The 24,203-nt window shown below is 38.1% G+C and overlaps 1 protein-coding gene across 1 annotated transcript; it reads right to left on the minus strand.

Moving 5' to 3' along the window:
• Positions 1–2,488: 2,488 nt before the first annotated feature.
• Positions 2,489–22,423, minus strand: LOC125789887 (NACHT, LRR and PYD domains-containing protein 3-like). The gene is made up of 5 exons (XM_049472971.1): positions 22,411–22,423; positions 20,528–22,304; positions 11,483–11,656; positions 6,502–6,675; positions 2,489–2,666 (listed from the first exon to the last, which is right to left on the minus strand). Exons 1-5 carry the CDS (start codon positions 22,421–22,423, stop codon positions 2,489–2,491), a joined length of 2,316 nt encoding a protein of 771 aa, XP_049328928.1.
• Positions 22,424–24,203: the final 1,780 nt, after the last annotated feature.

Here is a 24,203-nt window from a genome sequence, read left to right on the forward strand (position 1 = left end):
GGACGATACGCAAACTGCAGGGGGTCCAGTGAAGAGGGCAGTCGTGTCTTGATGTTCCTCATGACTAGCCTCTCGAAGCACTTGATGATGATGTGTGTAAGTGCAACGGGACGGTAGTCATTGAGGCAGGACACTGTGGACTTCTTCGGCACGGGAACGATGGTGGTGGACTTGAGGCACGTTGGGACAGTGGCGCTGCACAGGGAGATGTTGAAGATGTCCGTGAGAACATCTTTCAGCTGGTCTGAGCACTCCCTGAGCACTCTGCCGGGGATGTTGTCTGGTCCTGCAGCTTTTCGTGGGTTGACTCTGCGCAGAGTGTTCCTCACATCCACTGCAGTCAGGCACAACACCTGCTCGTCCGGCTTGGGCATGGTCTTTCTCGCCATCGTGTTGTTTTGTGCCTCAAACCGTGCATAAAAGTTGTTCAGGGCATCAGGGAGGGAGGCATCACGTTCACAGGACGCTGGCATTGTCCTGTAGTTGGTGATTGCCTGGATGCCCTGCCACATATGCCGAACGTCACCCGTGTCCTTGAAGTGGCTGTGGATTCTCTGGGCGTGTGCGCGCTTTGCCTCTCTGATGGCTCTTGACAGGTCGGCTCTCGCTTTCCTCAGGGCCACCTTGTCACCCACTCTGAAGGCGGAGTCACGGGTCCTCAGCAGCGCACGTACCTCAGCAGTCATCCAAGGCTTCTGGTTTGGGCGTGTAGTGATGGTCTTGGAGACAGTGACATCATCAATACACTTGCTGATGTAGCCAGTGACTGATGCTGCATACTCCTCCAAATCAACAGAATCGCCTTCAGTAGCGGCCTCCCTAAACATGTCCCATGCAGTCCACTCAAAACAGTCCTGAAGGGCAGAGATGGAGCCTGCCGGCCAGGTTTTCACCTGCTTCTGAACTGGTCTGGAGCGTCTGATGAGTGGTGTGTATGTAGGAGTCAGCCAAACACACATGTGGTCCGAGAAAGCAAGGTGGGGGCGGGGCTCCGCCCGGTACACGCTGGGGATGTTTGTGTAAACAAGATCCAGCGCGCTCGCTCCTCTCGTTGCAAAGTCCACATGTTGATGGAATTTAGGGAGCACTGACTTGAGAATTGCGTGGTTGAAATCTCCGGCGATAATAAACAGTCCGTCTGGGTGTTTGTTCTGCAGATCGCTGATAGACCGATAGAGTTCACACAGAGCCTCTTTAGCATTAGCACCAATGCTAGCGCTGGGTGGGATGTAGACAGCAGCTATTAGCATGGCGGAGAACTGCCGTACTAAATAAAAAGGTCTGCACTTTACTATCAGGAACTCCACCAGCGGAGAGCAGTGTTTGGCGACAGTCACAGCGTTGTTACACCATTCCGTGTTGATGTAAACACACACGCCTCCACCGCGGGTTGATACAATATTTCCAATGACTGTGAACCACAGTAACACACTCTGTTTCACGCAGGTCTGTTTTTACCCTAAATGTCACTAAAATAACGGTCTGATCTGGTTTGTTCTGCAGGTCAATCAAACACCTCCTTCCTTTAAGAAACAGGAAGTTCTTGATCATGATGTGATGTAAATGACCCCACCCCCCTGTTCAGTTTCTTTACTGCCTAAGTTGGTACTGCCCCTTTAAGAGAGGGAGGTAGTTTGAGGGTGCTGCTGGGAAGAGCTGCTGCTGTGAGGAGTTGCTGCTGCAGTAAAGAGAGTATTTTTCACCTTAAAAAGGTTCCTTGTGTGTGTTGAACTCATTTCTTACTGAACTCAATCTTTCATTGAGTCATTTTTTGTCTTTTTGCTGCACCATTTGGATGATTGTACAGAAGTTTGGAGGTTGTGCTAAACTCCCTCATGTAGCTTTATTAGTTATTAGAAGCACAGCCAAACACAGCCAACAAAGGTAAAAGCCTCATCAAATATTGCACCCTTGGTATGCGGAGCGAGGTATGTTGCAGTTGATTTTATGTCAAAGTGTGAAATAAGCTATCAAAGTGTGTTATTTGTGTTATATTGTAGCTTATATTTTCCCTAATTAAGCTAGACTCTGCAATGCTAAGTATAAGCACTCTGTTTCACAAATGTATCTTTTTGAGTGCTTATTTTGTGTCTGATTCTACATTGTTGTTAGTCATGTAACTTGCATTTATGTGTAAAGTGTATTTTTTGTTTCTGTTTTATATTTTATAGTTTTCACGGTGCTCATTACGGTGTTCATCAGAGATAGAGACATACTTGAAGTCCATCTACTGGACTGAAAGACTCAAGCACCTGTTAGAGACTCTCTGCAATTTATTTGATGCCAAGGGCTGCTACATGTGATGAAACCCATCCAAACATACTGATTTTATTTCATCAAATCAAAATCCCCATTATTGGTGCATTTTGTGTAACATTCTACCAATTCACTGTATACAATATTACCAAGTTAACCTAGACCCAACTCTAAAATGCTGTAGGTGACCATCAATTGTGTGTGTGTGTTTCAGAGACAGTAATTCAGTAACTCACTCTAGTTTTTCCAGTTTAAAGTGAGGATCCTTCTGTAGATCAGAGAGCAGCTTCTCTCCTGACTCTCCTGGATTATTGAGGCTCAGATTCAGCTCTCTCAGGTGTGAGGGGTTTGATTTCAGAGCTGAAGCTAAAGCAGCACAGCCTTCTTCTGTAATACTGCAGTTGATCAGCCTGCAGAGAGAAGGAGTGAAAAGTACAACAGATGAGTGTACACTAAATGTGTAAAGACCCCCCCCCCCATACACCCAACCCCACTAGCTCCTAACAATGTTGTAGGAGCAAGTATAAATAAGCTTAACTATACCTGTGAAAGAATCAGACCTGTAAATGTATATTAACATGTCTTACAGTCATTAACATCATATAGACAAACACAGGGTAAGACAGGCATTGGTACTGGATTTTATATACCCTGCATTCCAACCCTCTGCCATTGACCTGTAGAACTACATTAAACACTGCCAAAGAGAGCAGTGTAAATTCCACCCACAGAGAACACTGATAGTTCTACTGAGCACAAGAAGAGACCTGAATGTTCATCACTCTCTCGATCTGTTGCACAAAAATGTGCATGAGCAGCTCGATATACTGATTTGTGGGATACTGTACATGATTTGTGGCTGTCAGGGAGACACAATCAATATGCAGGAGAATCCTGCGGATCACAGGATCTGTAAAATCTCTGAGTTAAAGATGAATATATAAATCACTCTGTTACTTTGTGTGGAAGAAATTTCTCTCCTATAGTGTTACAGAAACTACTACAGCTTCACTCTTGAATCCTGCAGTTCATTATTACTCAGGTTCAGTTCTCTCAGAGTTGAGGAGTCAAATTGGGGTCTTAATAAAACAATCACGAAAAAAAAAATCCACAAGTTGCTTAATAATCTGATATTGCAAACAAATAAGAGAACACAAGTTACTGTTTTTCACTTGTAATAATTTTCAGGATAAATCTTTTGCAACACCACTTTTTCTTTGTGTGTTATGATCCATTTTTCTTTTTGCAATACATTCCCTGCTTTGGGTTCCTATGTTTTGTTTGCGAGTCTATTTTGACCCCTTTTTGATGTGGGCGTGTGGGGAGATAAGAGGCATGTGGCCAAAATGGAAAGGTGGGTTATGGAGGATTAACATCATCAGCTGGAGCCTCTGCGGCTATATGTAATGCTGGAGGCCGGCCAGTTCATCCGGCCGTCCTGACCGAGCTAACCAGGCTCAACTACAGCTATTTATAGTTCATTTGTTAATGCTAAAAAAATATTTTACATATACATAATTATTAAATTATATATCATTGTTGTTTTCAGTTGTTAAATTGAGCACGAGGCTGAATTTGGCTTCTTTTTCACCAGCATGCTTGCTGCAGTTACATGCGGCCACCTGTAGATGGCGGATTTTAACAGGAAAAAGCCCCATTAAAACAACGCTGTGCAAAAGCTCTGAATAAAAAGGAAAAACACAGAAAGACCTACAAGTTTATTTTAGACTTCAATATAATATAGATAAATTAATATAATATGTAACTGCAGAACATAAAATAAAAAAAGTTTTACTCTGCCTGGGGGAATTAAACTGTTCCAGGAACTTATATACAGATACACACAAGTACACACGTCAAAAATAGAATGATAACAAAAAAAACAAAGGAAGACATTTTCTAGGCTAGGCTCGGATCCGCTCCACTCTGCATCTAAAATGTCCCACGATGAAGCCAAACCGACCCTAACCGAGCGGTTCCGCTACATACAATATTTTCCTTATTCTGGCTGAAGCAATATTGTAGTTTATGTTGTAACTGAGTTATTTATAGTTGATAAAGTCTATAGGATTGATTATTTTACGGGGATATCATGTTCCTTTTATGTGTATGAAGGCTTTTTGCATTCGTTATCCTGGTTGAAGCATTTTTATTTTGATCTGTTAAATTTGTTTACAAAAGAAAAAGAAGCCTCTGTTATAATTTAAAGTTATTTATATTGGTAATATGTATATAGGTTATAGGTTTATGTTTGACTGTCAGGGTTGACCCAGGCAGAGAGACGAGGAGGCGGACGTAAACACAGGTAGGGCGAATTTATTACATAAATATAAACAAATAAACAAAGAACAGCGAAACAAACCAAAACAAACTAGGGAGACTAGAGAACAAGAAACTAAACAAACGCTGGAAAATAAACTAGGAATAAACGAGAGAGAGACTAATGATAAATAAACAAATAAACAAGTAAACAAGAAACAAAGAAATAAACAAGAAACGGAGGCAAGATAAAACTAAAACAAATAGGGAGGCTACTAAACCAGAAACTAAACAGAGCTAAGAACATAAACAGGGAATAACTAAAGACTAAACACTAAGCAGGTGAATAGGGAACACGGAAACAAACAAGAGATACTAAAGATAAACAAACGGGGAAACTATATAACTAGGCGGGATAAACTAAAACAGGGCAAGGGAATAAACTAGGGAAAACACAGGGAACTAGAAAATAACAGAATAAACAGGAAGATAAATATATACTACAAACAAAGAACAAGGGACTCGGGCTAAGGCTATGAAAACACTGAGAACAGAGAAACGCAGAGGGACAGGCAACGGGGGACAGTGCAAAGACCGACAGAGGACAAGTAACAGAGGAAGTCTATTTAACTAAACAGGAAACACACTGGGAGTGGAAACACCTGGGGAAGGGGTGGAGCTACAAATGAGACATGAGGTAATGGAAAATCACAGGCAGAACACAGGGGCACGGGTCACGTGGGACAACACAGGCACGAGGACAGACAGGAAACAGGGCCAGGCGTGACATTGACAGGGATGTCATGTTCTTATTTTGCTATATGCAAATAAAAGTGAGCATTGATTTATTTAGAAATGTTTTATTATATTAAGTGTTATATTATTCTATAGTTTTTGTGAGAGGAGGCTTCAAAAACTTAAATACAATGTTCAGACAGTAGCAGGTACAGATTTCCATTGCATTCCATTTATTCCTAGCAGTTTTTCTGAGGCCTTCAGAGTATTTATATCAAAAAATTATGGAAATTATGTCGTATCGACCGAAATTAAGGAATAAATCAGGATATAAATTTTTGGCGGATATAAATTTTTCCCCCCAAAAAATTATATAGTTTTACTCAGCTGTACTTTTAATGAGGAGTGAGTGACCGCTGTGAAAATAGGAAATCTTTTTTTAAGTTCCGCCCCTCATTGGAAGCACCCAATCAGCTTGCTGGTTTTGCGGCGTGCGGAGGAGAGTCAGTGTGCTGGTGGGAGGGAAGCCCCTCCCCCTCGCTGTGAGATTTAGAAGCGAGGTACAGAATCAGCTGATGTTAAAACAGATCTGGATATGAAGAGATTTTTCTAAAAGAAAGGTAAAGGAGCTAAACATGTAAACTGTGGTGACACTGTTTCTGATAGCTGGTTAAAAAGACACGTCTCTGAATCAAAACACACAGATCAAACACACTGTGTGATTAATAAACTGCAGCTGTGTTAGTCAGTTAGCTTAACTTTGGAATTAGATAGATAGGAAGTTAAGGTTTAAGAAAAAAATAACTATATATGTAATGTTCAACTTGCCCTGATGTACCTGATCAGCTAATCATTATTTCATTTTCAAACTGTGTTTATTAATTTAAGATCGCAGGACTTACTGTAAGCTGTAATGAACAACAATTCATTTAAATAACTAGATATCTAGAAGCTGGATGTAGAGGATAGCCAGAATGTAGTACAGTACTTTATGTTGGTAGTTTAAAGCAGTTTCTTAACCCTGATCTCTGCCCTAAAATTGTGTGTTTTCCACCAGATCCAACTAATCAGCTAATAAACAATCCTTTATTGAGTTTACCTGTTAAAATCCCTTAGCCCCTAATGTGCACGCCTGTGTGTGTTAGTGTGTGTGTGTGTGTGTGTGTGTGTGTTAGAGTGAGTGGGAGTGTGTGTGTGTGTGTGTGTGTGTGTAAAGGTGAGATGCTGTTTGTTGTATTTTGATGATCTTACCACAGTGTCTCCAGTTTACAGTGTGGATTCTTCAGTCCAGCAGAGAGCAGCTTCACTCCTGAATCCTGCAGTTTATTATAACTCATGTTCAGTTCTCTCAGAGTTGAGGAGTTTGAGCTGAGAACTGAGGCCAGATCTGCACAGCTTTTATCTGATAGATTACACCCATACAGCCTGAGAGAGAAATGATAATCCATTAGAAACACTGACATATAAACACACACCCCTATTAGTATATATTTGAGATAATTATGCTTTATCCCATAATAGTTATGCAATCCCTTTTTAAATTATAATACATCTGGTAAATATATCTATTGTTTATAACAGTTAATGTAAAAATATTATACTATTATTTACTGAATTAAAATGAGTGAAGCTTAAGATGTTTTACATATTTAAGAAATGTTTACCATGTTTCCCTTCCTTTACTATAAACAATAATATGCACATGAATACATATACATATCCTCCACACACACAAACTAACTCTAATTTCTTTATCAATAAATTGGTTACAGAAAATTTTCAGTGATTATTTCATTAATTATTAAAGCAAGACATGATCATTCATTTAGCTGAACCTCACACACTGCAGATTAAACTAACACTGAACTTAAATTCAGATAAACAGACATGCATGTACTTCTGATAAAGAGCTCAGAATAGAACACTTTCCCACAGAGAACATGCTGCTCAGTGTATTTCTCTTTATGAGGGTGAAATTAGAATAAGATTATTTAGTATTGTTAAGTGAGAGATCTATATTTATGTGCACATGGTCAGAGGTAGTTTTATTAGTTTAGGGTTTAAATGATTCTGTTGAACCACACTTCAAAAGCAATGTCTGATTTTCTTTTCTTTTTTTTGGCCCACCACCCCCCCCCCCCCCCCCCCCTCTTCAGGGGACTATTAATACTTTTTGTTTATTCATTTATTTGTTTAATTTACATATACATATATACATTTAATATAGTTGGGGAGTGTAGGGTTGGAGGGAGTGAGATGCAGAAGGGGGTACAGGGGAAAAAAAAACAAACAAACAAACAGACAAAACAGAGAAAGAAAAAAAGAAAAGAGAAAAAATAGGAAAGAAAGAGACATACATATATACACAAAAATATATCTAAACAGAAAACAGAATCATGAAGTTATGTGCAATTTTAATTAATGATTTTGCTACAGTTTATCTTGTGTGGGATTATTGTGATTTACTGTAATGTTTGAATTAGATGTGTCTAAATTGGGTCTGAATCTGTGTTTTTGGTGGGTTCTAGAGAGAGATAGTCTGTTAGTAGATTTTTTCCAGTGATTGATGTTAATGTTATTTTTTTGTTTTCCAGTTTATGAGGATGATTTTCTTGGTGATGACTCGCGACAATAAGATTATTCTATTGTTTTGTGGTGTTGTGTTAGTGGTTGGTGTGTCTCCTAGTAGGCAGAGTGATGGTGTTGGGTGGATTTGGGTGGTGAGGGCATGAGATAAGAGGGTAATAACTTCTTTCCAGAACTGATTAACGGGTGTGTTGTTTGGGCAGAGGGCCATGTAGATCTGAGTGTCATCTGCATAGCTGTGGTAAGATATCCCATAGTCACGCATGATTTCACTCAGAGGAATCATATATAAATTAAATAAGAGTGGCCCAAGAATTGAACCCTGGGGTACACCACAGGTCACTGGCACAGTCTCACAGAAACATTATTTTCCATTTCCACAAAGTATTTCCATGAAGGTATGAACTGAACCATTTTAGGACAGTTCCAGAAAGTCCAACCCGGTTCTCAAGTCTATCTATGAGAATGTTGTGGTCAATGGTGTCAAAAGCAGCACTGAGATCAAGCAGTAGTAGAATAGACATTTTTCCTGAGTCTGTATTTAAGCGAAGGTCATTGATAACCTTAATTAGCACAGTCTCAGTACTATGATTGGGCCGGAAACCTGACTGAAATTGGTCTAGACAGTTATTTATGGACAGAAAGTGCATAACTTGCTTGAATACATTTTTTTTAGAGATTGGTCTGTAATTGTTTAATAAGTTTGTATCTAAATTTTTCTTTTTTAAGAGAGGCTTCACAACGGCTGTTTTTAATGCATTTGGAAAAACACCCAACATGAGTGAGGTACTTACTATTTGAAGAATGTCTGCTGATATTGAGTAAAAGACATTCTTAAAAAACTTGGTTGGTAATGTATCAAGACTGCAAGTGGATGATTTGAGGTGACTCACTGTATCAATTAAAACTTCTTCATTAATAGTGCTAAATTGGGACATTTTGACTATGATGCTTTTGCATGGTTTTGGAGAGCACATGGGCTCATCGGTGGATATAGGTGTACTGATGGCTTGTCTGATATTGTGTATTTTAGTATTAAAATTTTTTGCAAACTCATTACATCTCTCAGTTGAAACTAGCTCAGAGGTCATATATGTAGGTGAGTTAGTTAGTCTGTCAACCACAGTGAAAAGAACTTTGCTATTGTTAATATTATTGTTGATAATGCTGGAGAAGTAGGATTGTCTAGATGTGCACATTATTTTATTGTAATCACGCAGTCTTTAAAAATTTCTTTGTGAATGTGAAGCTTGGTTTTACGCCATCTGCGCTCAGCCTTTCTGCATTCTCTCTTTTGGAGCTGAACTGCAGCATCATTTCTCCATGGAGCTTTCTGCTTGCATGGCATGGTTTTAACTCTAACTGGTGCAATCTCATCTAAAACTCTAGCAGTTTTTGAGTTAAACCTATCCAGCAGAGTATCTACAGAGTCTGATGGTTTGCATGGTGCAGAGCACACTCTGCTCACAAAAAGTTCAGCTGTCATGTCATTTATCTGCCTTTTCTTGTACCTAATCTTTCTGGCTTCACTGAATTCAGCGCGAGACTACAAACAATATAAAACTCAGTTCAGTTAAATAAAAACAATTAAGGACCTGTAAGTTCATCAAATATTGTCAAATATAAAGGAGAGGTTGAGGTTTTGATGAGCTGTTTTCATGATTTGAAACTGAAACTAACTGGAACTTTTATTATTCTGCGCAGAAAGCCTGTGATTGTGTTTAATGAGTTTATATTTTATATTATTTATTTTTTATTCATTTTAATTATTTTAATTATTTTATTAATCAAATTATATATATATATATATATATATATATATATATATATATATTCCCCATGATTCCAATGTTCTTAGTTTATTGAAATAAATTTGATAATCTCTTATCATTCTTATCATTTTACTTTACTTTCACTGCTATTATTATTTTCTTCATAAGATATAAATTCTTTACTTTTTATGTCAATTTTTATGATGTTTTTAAAATGTCCTATTTTTCCTTGTATATATTTTATTCATCTATAGTAAATGTCAGTTTTTATTTCTATTTTTAAAAATATTTTTAATCCCTTTTAAACTGTAAATGAGGGTCCCCCTCCGGTGTAAATAATTGATTGCTTGATTAATATTCAGTGTTGCAAACCCAGTTTTTATATAAACAATAAACAGAATAAAGAATAAAATAACTTTACTCTTGCCTAAGCTGCTGGTTTATCTGCACAGTGTGATGGCGCAATTTCCTATGCGCTGTTAAAATAGGAACGAACAGAAGTCAGCGTGCAGCTGTGTCTTAAAGGGGATGGATACTGACACACTGATTGGTTTATTTCATGTTACGCCCAAAACACACCCATGAATAATTAAGGGAATTAAAACACACCCTTTTGCGCTGTTGGAGCTGCACAACAATACCAAAGACACAGGACACGCCCCTAAATCTAGCTGCGCAAAGCGCAATTACCAAGTGTGCTATAGATCGTTAAAATAGGGCCCATAGAGTTCTCTGGCATAATTATCCTTGGGATTATCAATGTGAATGTTAAAATCACCAGCAATAATAAAATGATCAAATTCAGTAGAAATAAAAGACAGCATATATGTAAAATCATCAATAAAATCAGCATTGTACCTTGGAGGCCTGTAGACAATTACTAGTAATATTCTTGGTGCCCCTTTTAAAACTGCACCTAAATATTCAAAAGATGTGGAGTCTCCAAGTGATAACTGCTTGAATTGGAATGTATCATTAAACAGCATAGCTACACCTCCACCTTTCTTGCCGGTACGTGAGACATTTAAAAAGTTAAAGTTTGGTGGAGACGACTCAATTAATACACTTTCAGCACTACAAGAATTTAACCATGTCTCTGTTAAAAACAGAAAATCAAGCCCATAATTTGTAATAAAATCATTAATTAGATAAGACTTCTGATAACAAGGACCGATTTTTTTTTCCAAAACAGTCATTCTTTGTAGAAGATTGTAGCAGTTCTGGCAGCACTGGTGCTCTGAACCCACACAAGAAGGCATCTTGGAGATTTCTTCTTTAGTACTCTACAGGAACTTCTCTGATTCCTGTGCCTATGGCTCTACTATAAAATGTCCAAAAGAAACTAGAAAAAAATAAAATAAGAAACAAAATATGGTAGTGCTAGTGCTAATCTAAATAATGAGCTCAGACACTGTAGCTCAAAAATGTCTGAAAATAAAGAAAAGTATGAAAGATAGCAGAGATAGCAGAGCTAAGCAGAGAAGCGTCTGAACGGCACAGAAGCAGGAAGCAAAAGAACTCATAGTCAGAGCTCGCCTTTTTAGGAGTATTTAAACACCCGCTAATTAAGTGTCAACACCCATAAAAGTGGGAATAAAAAGTAATTTTTTGTGGTTTTTCTAAAAGAATGTTGTAGTTGCTAAGCTGAAAAAATTAGAAAGTATATGGTAAAACAATGTTTTCACAACAAAAACACAGCAGTATCCCATTCCCTCCAAAATTATATTTTTCAAGAGATCATGTGTATGTGTGTGTGTGTGTGTATGTGTGTGTGTGTGTGTTTGTGTGTGTGTGTGTGTGTGTGTGTGTGTGTGTGTGTGTGTGTGTGTGTGTGTGTGTGAAGGTGAGATGCTGTTGTATTTTGATGATCTTACCACAGTTTCTCCAGTTTACAGTGTGGATTCTTCAGTCCAGCAGAGAGCAGCTTCACTCCTGAATCCTGCAGTTTATTATTACTCAGGTTCAGTTCTCTCAGAGTTGAGGAGTTTGAGCTGAGAGCTGAGGCCAGATCTGCACAGCTTTTATCTGATAGATTACACCAATCCAGCCTGAGAGAGAAATGATAATCCATTAGAAACACTGACATATAAACACACACCCCTTAGGAAGGAGGTGTATTAGTATATTTTTGAGATAATTATTATATTCTTTATTATGTATTATTATTAATCTTTTTCTTATTATTACTAATCAGTGAAATAAAATAAGTGCAACTGTAGGTGTTGAAGTGACCTCTTTTCTTGCTTGATTACAAATAAAAAAATTGCCTATGTATAATAAAAAAAACAAATACGGATAAATCCTCCCTAACACATACACACACAAATTTGCAAATTCTGATTTCTTTATATAGATAGATAGATAGGTGTTGTCTTACTTTCGTGCAGCATAGCACATAGTCTCTTAGTCACTTACTGTTAAACTTCCTGATTTTCAACTCTAATACACTGTCCAGCAGACTTATTGGAACTAGAAAAACTAATCAGTTGTTTAAAAAAATATTATTTTAGATTGTGTATCTCCCCTTAAACACAAAAAAGAGAGACAAAAATGCTTGCACCATGGTACAATGATCAAAGTCGTACCTTAAAGCAGTTAATACAAATTTTATAATAATATCGATCAACTAAACTGAAAGTGTTCTATTCTGCATGGAAAGGCAGTCTTGTCAAATATAGAAAGAACTTAATAAAGCCCACTCAGAGTATCTGGCCTCTTTAGTGTTATTTCCAAATTAACTAAAAACCAGGCAGGTACTGAATCTCAGATTCCAGCCATTCACACCAGCAACGCTTTTATGGACTTCTTTGATAGAAAACTGAAAACATTCAGGATAAAATTCAACAGATAAATATGTCATCTGGTGTGGCTGATATAGGACAAAACTCAGTTACTGAAGTTATGATGAGTTTTTAACCCACTTCAACAGCTAGAACTAGAGAAAATTATCTCCTCATCAAACAGCACAACCAGCACACTTGATGCAGTTCCCTCAAAATGACTAAAACAGGTACAGCCATATATAATTAAACTTCTGTTAATGATAGTAAACTCATCGTTTACCCTGGGGCATGTACCCAAAGTCATTAAAACAGCGGTAATTAAACCTCTGATCAAGAAATGTGAGTGAGAATAAAGAAAATCGAGAAATGTGTAAAAGATGTGAAAACATTGATGTCTCACAATTTTCTCCTATTAAATAATGATAAAACAGAAATTCAAAGCTGCTAGAAATAAATGATCAGACTTAATGTTAAATCTGGCCGACTTCTCCGTCACACCTGGTTCAGTAGCTAAAAACCTTGGTGTTATCATAGGTTCAGATCTAGCATTCGATAAACACATATCTAATGTTACTAGAACAGCTTTTTTTTTCACCGAAAAATGAGTAAATGCCTTCATTACCTCAAGGCTAGATTATTGTAATGCACTACTGTCAGTATGTTACTGCAGTAATTAAATAAACTTTAGCTAGTTCAAAATGCTGCAGCCAGGGTCCTTAATAAAACTAGAACATTTGAGCATATTAGTCCAGTCCTATCAGCACTGCTTCCAGTCAAATTCCGCATAGACTATAAAATTCTCCTGTTAACGTATAAAGCCCTACACGGACTCGCTCCTGAGTATTTACGAGATCTCATCTCCTATTATGAACCACTGCGATTACTTAGATCTCAGGGTGCTGGTTTCTTAGTAGTCCCTAAAATTCAGAGGAGCTCTGCAGGAGGAAGAGCTTTCTCTTATTGAGACGCAGTCTCAATCTTTAAGTCTAGACTGAAAACTTACTTGTTTAGTTTAGCTTTTGGTAATTAATGTTTTTCCCTTTAGATAAGGCTGCAGATCCAGGGGTTCATGGACATATGGAATTGTGGATAAACTGAGATGCTGGTGCTGTTGTTCTCCCACTGCACACAGTCACTCAGGTTTGTGGAGGGTGAAGTGGGTGGATGCTGGTGTTTCAGGGAGCCTCCATGTATATGTTACCTTCTGGCTCTCTCCCTTTAGTTAGGCTGTTTTATTTAGATCTGCTGGAGTCATTAGCCACACTCTGATAATGTTTTATATTCTCTGTTTTACATAAATCCAGTTAAAACTAATTCCATCTCTCTGCTCCTCCGAGTTACTGACTGCCCACCTGTCTGACCCGATACCGATGGATGTTGGACCCCCAGGCCCTCATGTCCCCTGTCCATCCAGACTGATGGAAGTTTCTGAAGTCAGCTCTTCTCCATCACCCACCACAGATCAGCTGCTCATCATCCATCTTACTCTCCACTACAAGATTACATCCAAGCTTACATGAACTCTAACTGCTTCCATTAGTGGTGCTGCTTTACTCCTGAATATATAAAACCTATGTGAATGTATAAAATACTTTTTAAAATGAATTTAAAAGCTGTTTGACCAGTGGTAGGATGATCCCCCCTTAAATGTGAGTCTTGGTCCTCCCAAGGTTTCTTCCTCTTACAGCTCTGAGGGAGTTTTCCCTCCACACTCTCTGGGGTTTTTTTTTTGTATTCTGCATATTTTTTGTTTAGTGTTTTGCCTGATTCTTTGTCCTGTGATCATGTTTCTGTAAAGCTGCTTTGTGACATCAGTTGTAAAAAGTGCTATACAAATAAATTTGATTTGATTTTATAATTAATCATCATTTAATCCCCCCATGAATTAACTGTGACACTGATCATCTATCAGTCTGGAAAAGGTTACAAAGTCATTTCTAAAGCTTTGGGACTCCAGAGAACCACAGTGAGAGCTATTATTCACTAATGGAGAAAACATGAAACACTGGTGAACCTTTCCAGGAGTGACCGGCCCACAAAATTACTCCAAAACAACACAAAACCACATCTAAAGAATTGCAGGTCTCACTTGGCTCAGTTAAGGTGAGTGTTGAAGAAGAGCAAAATTCCTCCACAGAGATGTGAAAGACTCATTAACAGTTATCACAAACTCTTGATTTCAGTTGTTGCCGCCGGTGACACAATCGAGTTATTAGGTTTAGGGGAAAATTATTTTTCAGATAGGGCCAGGTTAGTTTGAATAGATGTTTTCTCTGAATAAATGAAATTACAGTAGCTTCTGTTTGTGTTTTTTGCTACTTTTTAATTATTGTTTATCTTTCCAATATATTTTTGACAAGGCAACTTAATAAATCTGTGCTCTCTCAAATCATGCTAGTAGAGAGTTTTGGTTTGTTTTTTCACCATAAAAGTGCTTCTTTTACTCTTCTGCTCCACCGCTGCACTGCTGGTATGTGTTGCTGGTCTCACTACTGGACTATCAGTCCTGCCTGAGAGTTCAGGATGTCATCATCTACCTGCTCAACAGAGTTTATGCTCACCTACACAGATCAGTCAGCACTGTGAGGGTCATGGTTTTTGATTTTTTCACTGCATTTAACAGCATTCGACCTGATCTTCTGGGTGACAAGCTGACAACAGTGCAAGCAGACGCCGCCCTTGTCTCCTGGATTGTAGACTACCTGACCGACGGGCCACAGTACAGTGGTGTGAAAAATATTTGGCCCCTACAGATTTCTTGTGTTTTTGCTTTTTTGTCATACTTACATTTTTCTGATTATCAAACAAAGATAACCTGAGTAAATATAAAAAGCACTGTTTAACTAAAATTTTATTTATTAAAAGGAAAAAACTATCCAATCTAGCCCTGTGTAAAAAGTGTTTGCCCCTAAACCTAATAACTTGGTTGTGCCACTCTTGGCGGCAACAACTGCACTCAAGCTTTACTGATAACTGGAAACTAGTCTTTTACATTTCTGTGGAGGAATTTTGTTCCACTTTTCTTTACAGAATTATTTTAATTCAGACACATTGGAGGATTTTCCAGCATAAACGTCCTGTTTAAGATCATCCACAGCATCTCAATCAGACTTTAACTAGACCCTCCAAAAACCTTCATTTAGTTTTTTTTAAGCCATTCAGATGTGAACTTTTTGTTTGTGTGCTTTGGTTCATTGTCCTGCTGCAGAACCCAAGTAAGCATGAGGTAGTAGAGATATCGTCGTGTCTCTCTGAAGATAACTCAATCTCTGCTCTCCTTCACGCACCATGTGGCCTCGGTTGCCCGATCCTGCCGCTTCGCGCTTTGTAACATCGGAAAAATTCGAACGTTTCTGACGCAACAGGCCACCCAACTCCTGGTACAAGCAGTCGTCATCTCACGCCTCGACTACTGCAATGCCCTGCTAACTGGCCTCCCGGTCTGCGTAGTAAAACCACTCCAAATGATCCAGAATGCAGCAGCACGTCTGGTCTTCAACCAACCAAAACGGGCACATGTCACCCCGCCAGGGGCGTAGCAGCAAATTCTGGGCCCTGTACACCCTCTATGTTAATGGGCCCCTATCCATGCCAGTAAACAAAGGAAAGTGAGCGAAAAAAAAATCAGGATTTCCATGGGCCCCTCTCCCTACTCGGGCCCTGGGTAGTCAGGTCCACTTTTCCCCCCACTACCACGCCCATGCACCCCGCTGCTCATTGAGCTCCACTGGCTACCAGTTGATGCTCGCATCAAATTCAAAACTCTTACAATCGCCTACAAGGTGATGACAGAACAGGCTCCTTCCTACCTGCACTCGCTCCTGAAGGCTTACGCTACCTCCCGGCCGCTGCGCTCCTCCAATGAACGTCGCCTCGCTTTGCCAAACACTCACACAAAGCAATCCAGACTGTTCTCATACAGAGTTCCCCAATGGTGGAACAAACTACCTTCCACTACCAGATCAGGAGAATCTCTCGCTATCTTTAAGAGACTCCTGAAGACAGAGCTCTTCAAAGAGCACTTACTCTCCTAACACCTCTAACACACTAACTACTTCTAACCCCATTTCCTTCTTCCCCTCCTTCACTTCTCTATCCCTTTATTTCCCTTCGACCTCCTTTAAGCCCTGTCTAAAAATGGGTTATCTAAATTCCTATTACTTTTGTACTTCATTATTGTAAGTCGCTTTGGACAAAAGCGTCTGCCAAATGAAATGTAATGAAATGTAATGTAATGTAATGAGCTTTAAGTCACAAACAGATGGCCAGATATTCTCCTTTAGAATTCTCCTGGTAAACAGCAGAATTCCTGGTTCCGTCTATTACAGCAAGTTATTCAGCAGCCCCAGACCATCACACTACCATACTGAACATGTTTTACGTTCAGTATGATGTTCTTTTTCTGAAATTATTATGTAACGGGACACACACCTTTCAAAAAGTCATGTCATGTCCAAAGAATAGTTAAGATGTTTGTTGGCAAATGTGAAATAAGTTGTTTTTTTAGGTCAGTTTTTGCCTAGAAACTCTCCCATGGAGACCATTTTCACCCAGTCTCTTTCTTATTATTGAATCATTAACACTGACCTTAACTGAGACCAGTCAGACCTGTAGTTCTTAAATGTTGTTCTGGGTTCTTTTGTGACCTCCTTGATGAGTTGTCCATGCACTTTTGGTATAATGTTGGTCAGCTGGACTCCTGGGAAGGTTCACCAGTGTTCTATGTTTTCTCCATTAGTGAATAATAGTGAATCACTGTGGTTCTCTGGAGTCCCAAAGCTTTAGAAAATGACTTTATAACCTTTTCCAGACTGATAGATGATCAATTACTAAGCTTTTTCACCTTTCTTTGAATTTCTTAACATTAAGGTATAATAATGTGTTGTTTTTTAAAATCTTTTATCTGCTTCATGTTGTCAGACAGGTTCTATTTTAGTGATTTCTTGATTTTACAGGTCTGGCAGTAATCAGGCCTGGTTGTGGCTAGTGAAATTGGTAGTGAAGTGTGATTAATCAAAGTTAATTTATTAAACACTTTTTTTCACACAACGCTAGATATGTTTGGATATTTTTCTTTCCTTTAATAAATAAAATCATCATTAAAAGGCGCTTTTTATATAATCACTGCCGCTGGAGTTTTTGAACGTGGCTTTAGTGATCATTGTCCGATCGGGTGCATTAGAACCAGTTCAAAGATATAAACGGGCTCTCGGATGATGGTTAGAAGACATTTTTAAATTTTTTATGAACAAGCTTTTCTTTCTGACTTAGCAGTGAGCAAAATTCACTTAATTTTTGAAAGTACTGATGTGGATGTTGCACTAGAACATTTCACGAAATCATTCCTTTCAGTGGCAAATAAACATGCTCCATACAAAAAACTGTGAATAAGAGACAGATCTAGCCCCTGGTTCTCAGGAGAAATTTCCTCACTGCTACAGTCAAGAAATAAAGCCTGGTCAATAGCCAGACGCACAGGGGAATGTAAAAAATGGCTTACATTTAGACAATTGAGAAACAGATGCACCTCTGCAATTAGAAAAGCCAAATCAGATTATTTCCTCAACCAAATTACTAGCTCCTCTAATCCACAAGATTTCTGGAAAGCAGTAAACTTCCTCAAAAACAACTCCCAACAAATCCCAACTAAAATTCTAGTCAATAGTAATTTGATCTTTGACCAGCAAGAACTGTGCCAAGCTTTTAATGTACACTTTGCTGCAGCTGGTCAGATATTTAAAAACACTGACTCAAACCTGCCCGTGGATCAGCCCATCATCACTACTACTGCTTCCCAGAAATTCAATATCTTCACCCTCCAGACCTGCTCTCAATACATAGAGGCTAACGCCCTTTCCTCTAATAATCCTCAGAAAACAATAGGTGAGGACGATCTGGACCCCTACCTTCTGCATCTCGCAACCCCAGTTATTTTAGAACATATTACATACATTTTTAATCTTTCTATTTGTTCTTGCAGAATTCCCAGTTTCTGGAAAACACCTCATGTTATTCCTCTGCATAAAGGAGGAGATGCAGCAGATCTAAATAATTACAGACCAATCTCAAAACTGTCTTGTTTATCTAAAGTTTTAGAATCCCTAGTGAATAACCAGCTCAAGTCTTTTCTTTATGAAAACTCCATCCTGTATAACTATCAATCTGGATTTAGAGAAAGAAATAGCACCATCTCTGCAACCACACTGATTTTAAATGATCTATACATGGCCCCAGACAAGAAGAAGTACTGTGCTGCCATTTTTATTGATCTTACAGCAGCTTTTGATACTGTTGATCATGATCTACTATTAGGTTCTTTACATTAGATGGTTTTAGCAATAATGCAACCCTGTGGGCCCAGGATTACCTTTCTGGCAGGAAGCAATGTGTGTCTATTGGTAACCATAAATCAGACCTACAGCCCATAACAAAAGGAGTACCACAGGGCTTAATCCTGGGTCCAGTTTTATTTAATATTTTTATCAATGATCTTGCCGCCTCTACCTTAGACTGCAAATTACACCTTTATGCAGATGATTCAATCTTATACTGCTCAGCAGATTCTGCACATGCTGCAATAGAAAAACTTCAACGTTCTTTTAACACCCTACAGACTGCTCTATGTAAACTCAAGTTGGTTTTAAATGCGAATAAAACCAAATTCATGCTGTTAATTTTTATCTATAAATCCTTCTCTGGGCATCTGCCATCTTATATCTCTTCACTGATCTTAATTAATAATAATGCATATCAGACTCGTTCCAGTAGCTGGATCACCTGTTCAGGTACCAAGAGTTTTTAGTGAACTGGGAAAATCTGCTTTTAGCTACAGAACACCAGCGAGCTGGAATTCACTACAGGAATCACTGAAACTCAGCTCGCTGGGATCACTGAATCATTTTAAACTTTTAGATTCTAATCACCATCAGAAAGACTGTGACGGTTTTAAATGACTTTTAATTAGTTTATCTTTTTTTCTTATTTTATTTTAATACATTTTATTTATTTATTTTTTAATGTTTTATATTTTCATTCTTGTTCTTAGTTCTATTATTCATTTAATCACTTATCATTTTTAAAATGTTACTTTACTTTTACTATTATCTATTTTCTTATTTTATGTTTTATACATTTTTCACTTTTTACATGTCAAGGTTTTTATGGTATTTTAGAATTTTCTGTTCTACATATATATTTTAATTAAGTTTTGATTTAAAATTAGTACTTCTTTTATTTTTTATTATTTTTTTACTATTCAGTTTTTTATTATTTCTAAATTATTATTAAATGTGTTCAATCCCTTTGATGTTATAAAGGCTCGGCAACATTGTAAATGAGGGTCACCCTCAATGTTTTTCCCGAATGAAAATAAAGGTTGATTGATTGATTGATTGATTGATTGAGATTACTTAATAGAATGAGCCCAACCATAACACACCAACAAGATGTTAATTTCATCTTTAGTGAAGTGTTGTTATCTCTTACTTCCTGTGTTGGCCATTCTTTCTCATCTAAGCAAGGAAGTGATATTTCTATCCCAAACTATGTATTTATAGGCTGGAGGTTGGAGTGATTGAATGAGCGATTTGGTTGATGGACCAAATTATTTTTTGTGTGCACGTTTTAGAAGTATTTTTTAATAATAGGTTTTATCATTAATATGGATTTTTTGTTTATCTATATAGTCATGTGTGTGTTTACAAATATTAGATAATGCCTAAATATGTTATTTTATTATTTAAATTTCAGAATTAGTATAATGATATTGATTCCAACACTTTTCTGATTTTTTAAAGCATAATAGTGAATTATTTATATATATTTGGCAGGACTGAAACAATGTTTGTGTTTTGATTGAGGTGTTTCAGAGGTGGAATCAACAAAGACGTTCTTTGAACTTGTTTGTTAAGTTTTGTTTTGTAAAGCTCTTTGGGAAATACTTGTAGAACTGACTTGTTCTTCTCTCAGGTTCTGCACTAGTTAATTTGTTATTTACTAATAGTGATCACTTTCGGGAAACACACCCCTGATTGATTTGTTTCGTTTTTTAACAAATAATCAATAAAAACACAGACTAATCAATATTACAAAATATAAAACAGCACAGATTAAACACTGAATAATGAAAATACTCACATAATCTTTCTGGATGCTTTCACCACTGGCAGCAGCCTCAGAAGACATTCTTCTGATGTGTCAAATTTCCTCAGGTCAAACTCATCCAGCTCCTCTTCTGAATTCACCATCACAAACGCCACAGCTGACCACTGATCAGGAGAGAGAGTAACCCCACTGAGATCACTGGAACCTCCTCTGTTCAGGTATTTCTGGACTTCCTGCACTAGAGAATGATCATTCAGTTCATTCAGACAGTGGAACAGACTGATAGTTTTCTCTGGAGAGGGATTCTCCCTGATCTTCTGCTTGATGTACTTCACTACTTCCTCTTTACTGTGAGAGATGTTCTCTGTCTGTATCAGAAGACCTCGTAAGAGAGTCTGATTGGACTCCAGTGAGAGACCCAGAAGGAATCGGAGGAAAAGGTCCAGGTGTCCGTTCTCACTCTGTAAGGCCTTGTCCACGGCTCTCTTCAGGAAGTCAGACATTGTTCCTTTTTTGGAGAAACCAAATAATCCACTGTGTTTCTGTTGCAGCACATTTCTGTTGTTGGAGATGAAGGACATAAACGCATATAAAGCAGCCAGAAACTCCTGAACACTCAGATGCACAAAGCTGAAAACCTTCCCCAGGTGAAGTCCAGACTCCTGTCTGAAGATCTGGGTGCACACTCCTGAGTACATGGACACTTCTCTGACATCAATGCTGCACTCTCTCAGATCTTCCTCATAGAAGATCAGGTTTCCTTTTTCCAGCTGTTGGAATGCCAGTTTTCCCAGAGCCAGAATAATCTCTCTAGTCTGGTCAAGATCAACATCACTTTTTCTTTGGTACTTCTGGCTGCGGTGTTTGATCTGAAAGATAAGGAAGTGTGTGAACATTTGAGTCAGAGTCTTGGGGATCTCTCCTCCCTCTGCTTCACCCAACATCCTCTCTAGAACAGTGGCTGAGATCCAGCAGAAGACTGGGATGTGGCACATGATGTAGAGGCTTCTGGAGGACTTCATGTGTGTAATGATTCTTTCAGCAAGGCTCTGATCTCTGATCCTTTTCCTGAAGTATTCCTCTTTCTGAGGGTCACTGAACCCCCGTACCTCTGTTACCTGATCAATACAGTCAGGAGGGATCTGATTGGCTGCTGCTGGTCGAGTAGTTATCCATAGGAGAGCAGAGGGAAGCAGGTTCCCCTGGATGAGGTTTGTCAGCAGCACATCCACTGAGGCTGACTGTGTTACATCAGATACTCTCTCATTGTTCTGGAAATCTAGAGGAAGTCGACATTCATCCAGACCATCAAAGATAAACATGAATTTGTAACGATGATAATCTCCTGGTTTTAAGTATTTTGTATCTTTAAAAAACTGATAAAGAAGATCCACCAGACTGAGATTTTCGGTTTTCATCAGATTCAGTTCTCTAAAAGGAAGTGGAAATATGAAGAGAACATCCTGATTGGCTTTTCCTTCAGTCCAGTCCAGAATGAACTTCTGCACAGAGACTGTTTTTCCAATTCCAGCAACTCCTTTAGTCAGCACAGTTCTGATGGACTGGTCTTTAAAGAGGTCGTTACATTTGATGGGTGTCTCCTGTGTTGCTGGTCTCCTGGATGCTGCTTCAATCTGTCTGACCTCATGTTCATTATTGACCTCTCCACTCCCTCCCTCTGTGATGTACAGCTCTGTGTAGATCTCATTCAGAAGGGTTGAGGTTCCAGCATTTGAGATTCCTTCATTAATTTTCTGAAATTTCTCCTTTAGAGTAGATTTCAGCTTTCGATGACAGGACGGAGCCAGTTCTAATAGAAATAGAAAAAGCAATATCATTAAATATGGTGAAGTATTAAATATATAATAAAAATGTGCTGTCACTAAAGGCTGTTTACAAAAATAAAAAAATGAAACTAGTGTAATTCATGCATATATAAAGTATTATGTAAATGATCTAATCACTTACTGGTCTGCAGTTTGTTAGCGAGGTCTGTCTGGTTCATGTTTCTCAGGACGTGCAGTGTGATCTTCAGCGCTCCCTCTCTGACACCACTCTGATCCTCCTCATCCTCCTCCTCTCTCCCAGAGCATGCTGGGTAATCCAGATTCTTCAGCATCTTCAGAAACCTCTCCAGCTGATTCTTTACCAGAGAGATGACTTTGTGCTCCAGTTCCTGATTAAACACATGGTAAGAAATGGTAGTAAAACATGAACAGATAATAGTTTTATAAAATAATTTGTGGTTTATGTGAATATAATGTTTTGGATATGGGATGTGTTGTGTTGGATTGAGATCAAGGGCAAAACTCAAGATTTCTTTTATATTATTTCTAGCCCTTCTAGCAGTTAGAGCTTTCTCAGAATGTAACAGAACATAATATTTAACAGTTTAATATGAAAACATAATGTGATATCTGTGGCTCTAGAGCTTTGACTGCATTTATATTGAAGTAAAATCTTTGTAATAATCTGGATTTCTGAACTGATCACTAATAAATGGTCATGATAAATTAGTGTGTGACTTATTCATTATGTAAATCACAATTACAAACTCAATCTATAACACATTTACTGTTGTACTTGTTCTGTATTTTATTGAGTATGTTAAATAAACCTCTGCAATTCAACTTGGAAAGTGTAAGTAATGATTATTAAACATCTTTTTTATAGCACATACCTTCATATTTAAAGTTAAAACACCAAATCACATTTTACAGTGTTCACATGTGCTCTGGCATTAGTCACACCTACACACCTTTAATATGAAGTCCATATTTCTCCTGCTGATTTCTGGAGTCTCCTTCTGGACTCTGTCAGAAAACATAACATTAACATATGTTACTAAATGGTGATTGTGAATATATCTACAGAAAGAAAGTTCCAGAAGATCAACCACCACTGCAACACTCCACCAACCTTCACGCTCACCAAAAAGTTAATTCTAGATTTTATCAGATCAGAGAATCATGTTTCTCACAGTCTGGTGTTTTTTTGTAAAATCCAGATGTGTTTTTTACAGAGGTGAGGTTTTTGTTTCCTCCATAAAGATCAGATAGCTGGAGAGCTGCAGTGATGGTTTATCTGCTGAAAGTTTCTCCCATCTGCACACAGGATCTCTAGAGCTCAGTCAGAGTGATGATTATACACTACACTCCCCAAAGTATTCATTCACCCAATCAAATCATTAAACTCAGGTTCCAATCAGACACCTCCACACACAGACTGCTTCTATTTGTTAGCATTTGTATTAGTAGAATTGTTTTCTCTAAAGTGTGTTTTAGTATAGAAGTTATAGTTGTAGAATTCAGAGAAAACATAGAAGTGTCTTTTCATCTTATTCTCCAGAATCACATCATTCTTACCTGAGATCAGCAGAACTGTTGTCCTCTCTGAAGGTTATAGGATAATCCATTGACTGGTCACTCTTCATGGAGACACAGCTGGGTTCAGGTGAGTCTGATCTCTTATCCTGATCCAGTCTAAAACACAACCAGTATCAGACACCATCTACAACCTTTCCAGCATGTTGGTCTGATTCTACATTCATGTGATTTTGATGTTAAATAAGTTTATAATTGGGAACTTGAACAACCTCTCAAGCTTTAATTTCTAAATCATGTTTCACATTCTGAGAGACTTTCAGGAACATCTCAAAGACGATTTAGAAAAATGAAGTTGAGACGTTGTTTAAAACATAAATTAAAAA

Source organism: Astyanax mexicanus, unplaced genomic scaffold (assembly GCF_023375975.1).
Source record: "Astyanax mexicanus isolate ESR-SI-001 unplaced genomic scaffold, AstMex3_surface scaffold_32, whole genome shotgun sequence".
NCBI classification, from domain to species: Eukaryota; Metazoa; Chordata; class Actinopteri; order Characiformes; family Acestrorhamphidae; genus Astyanax; species Astyanax mexicanus.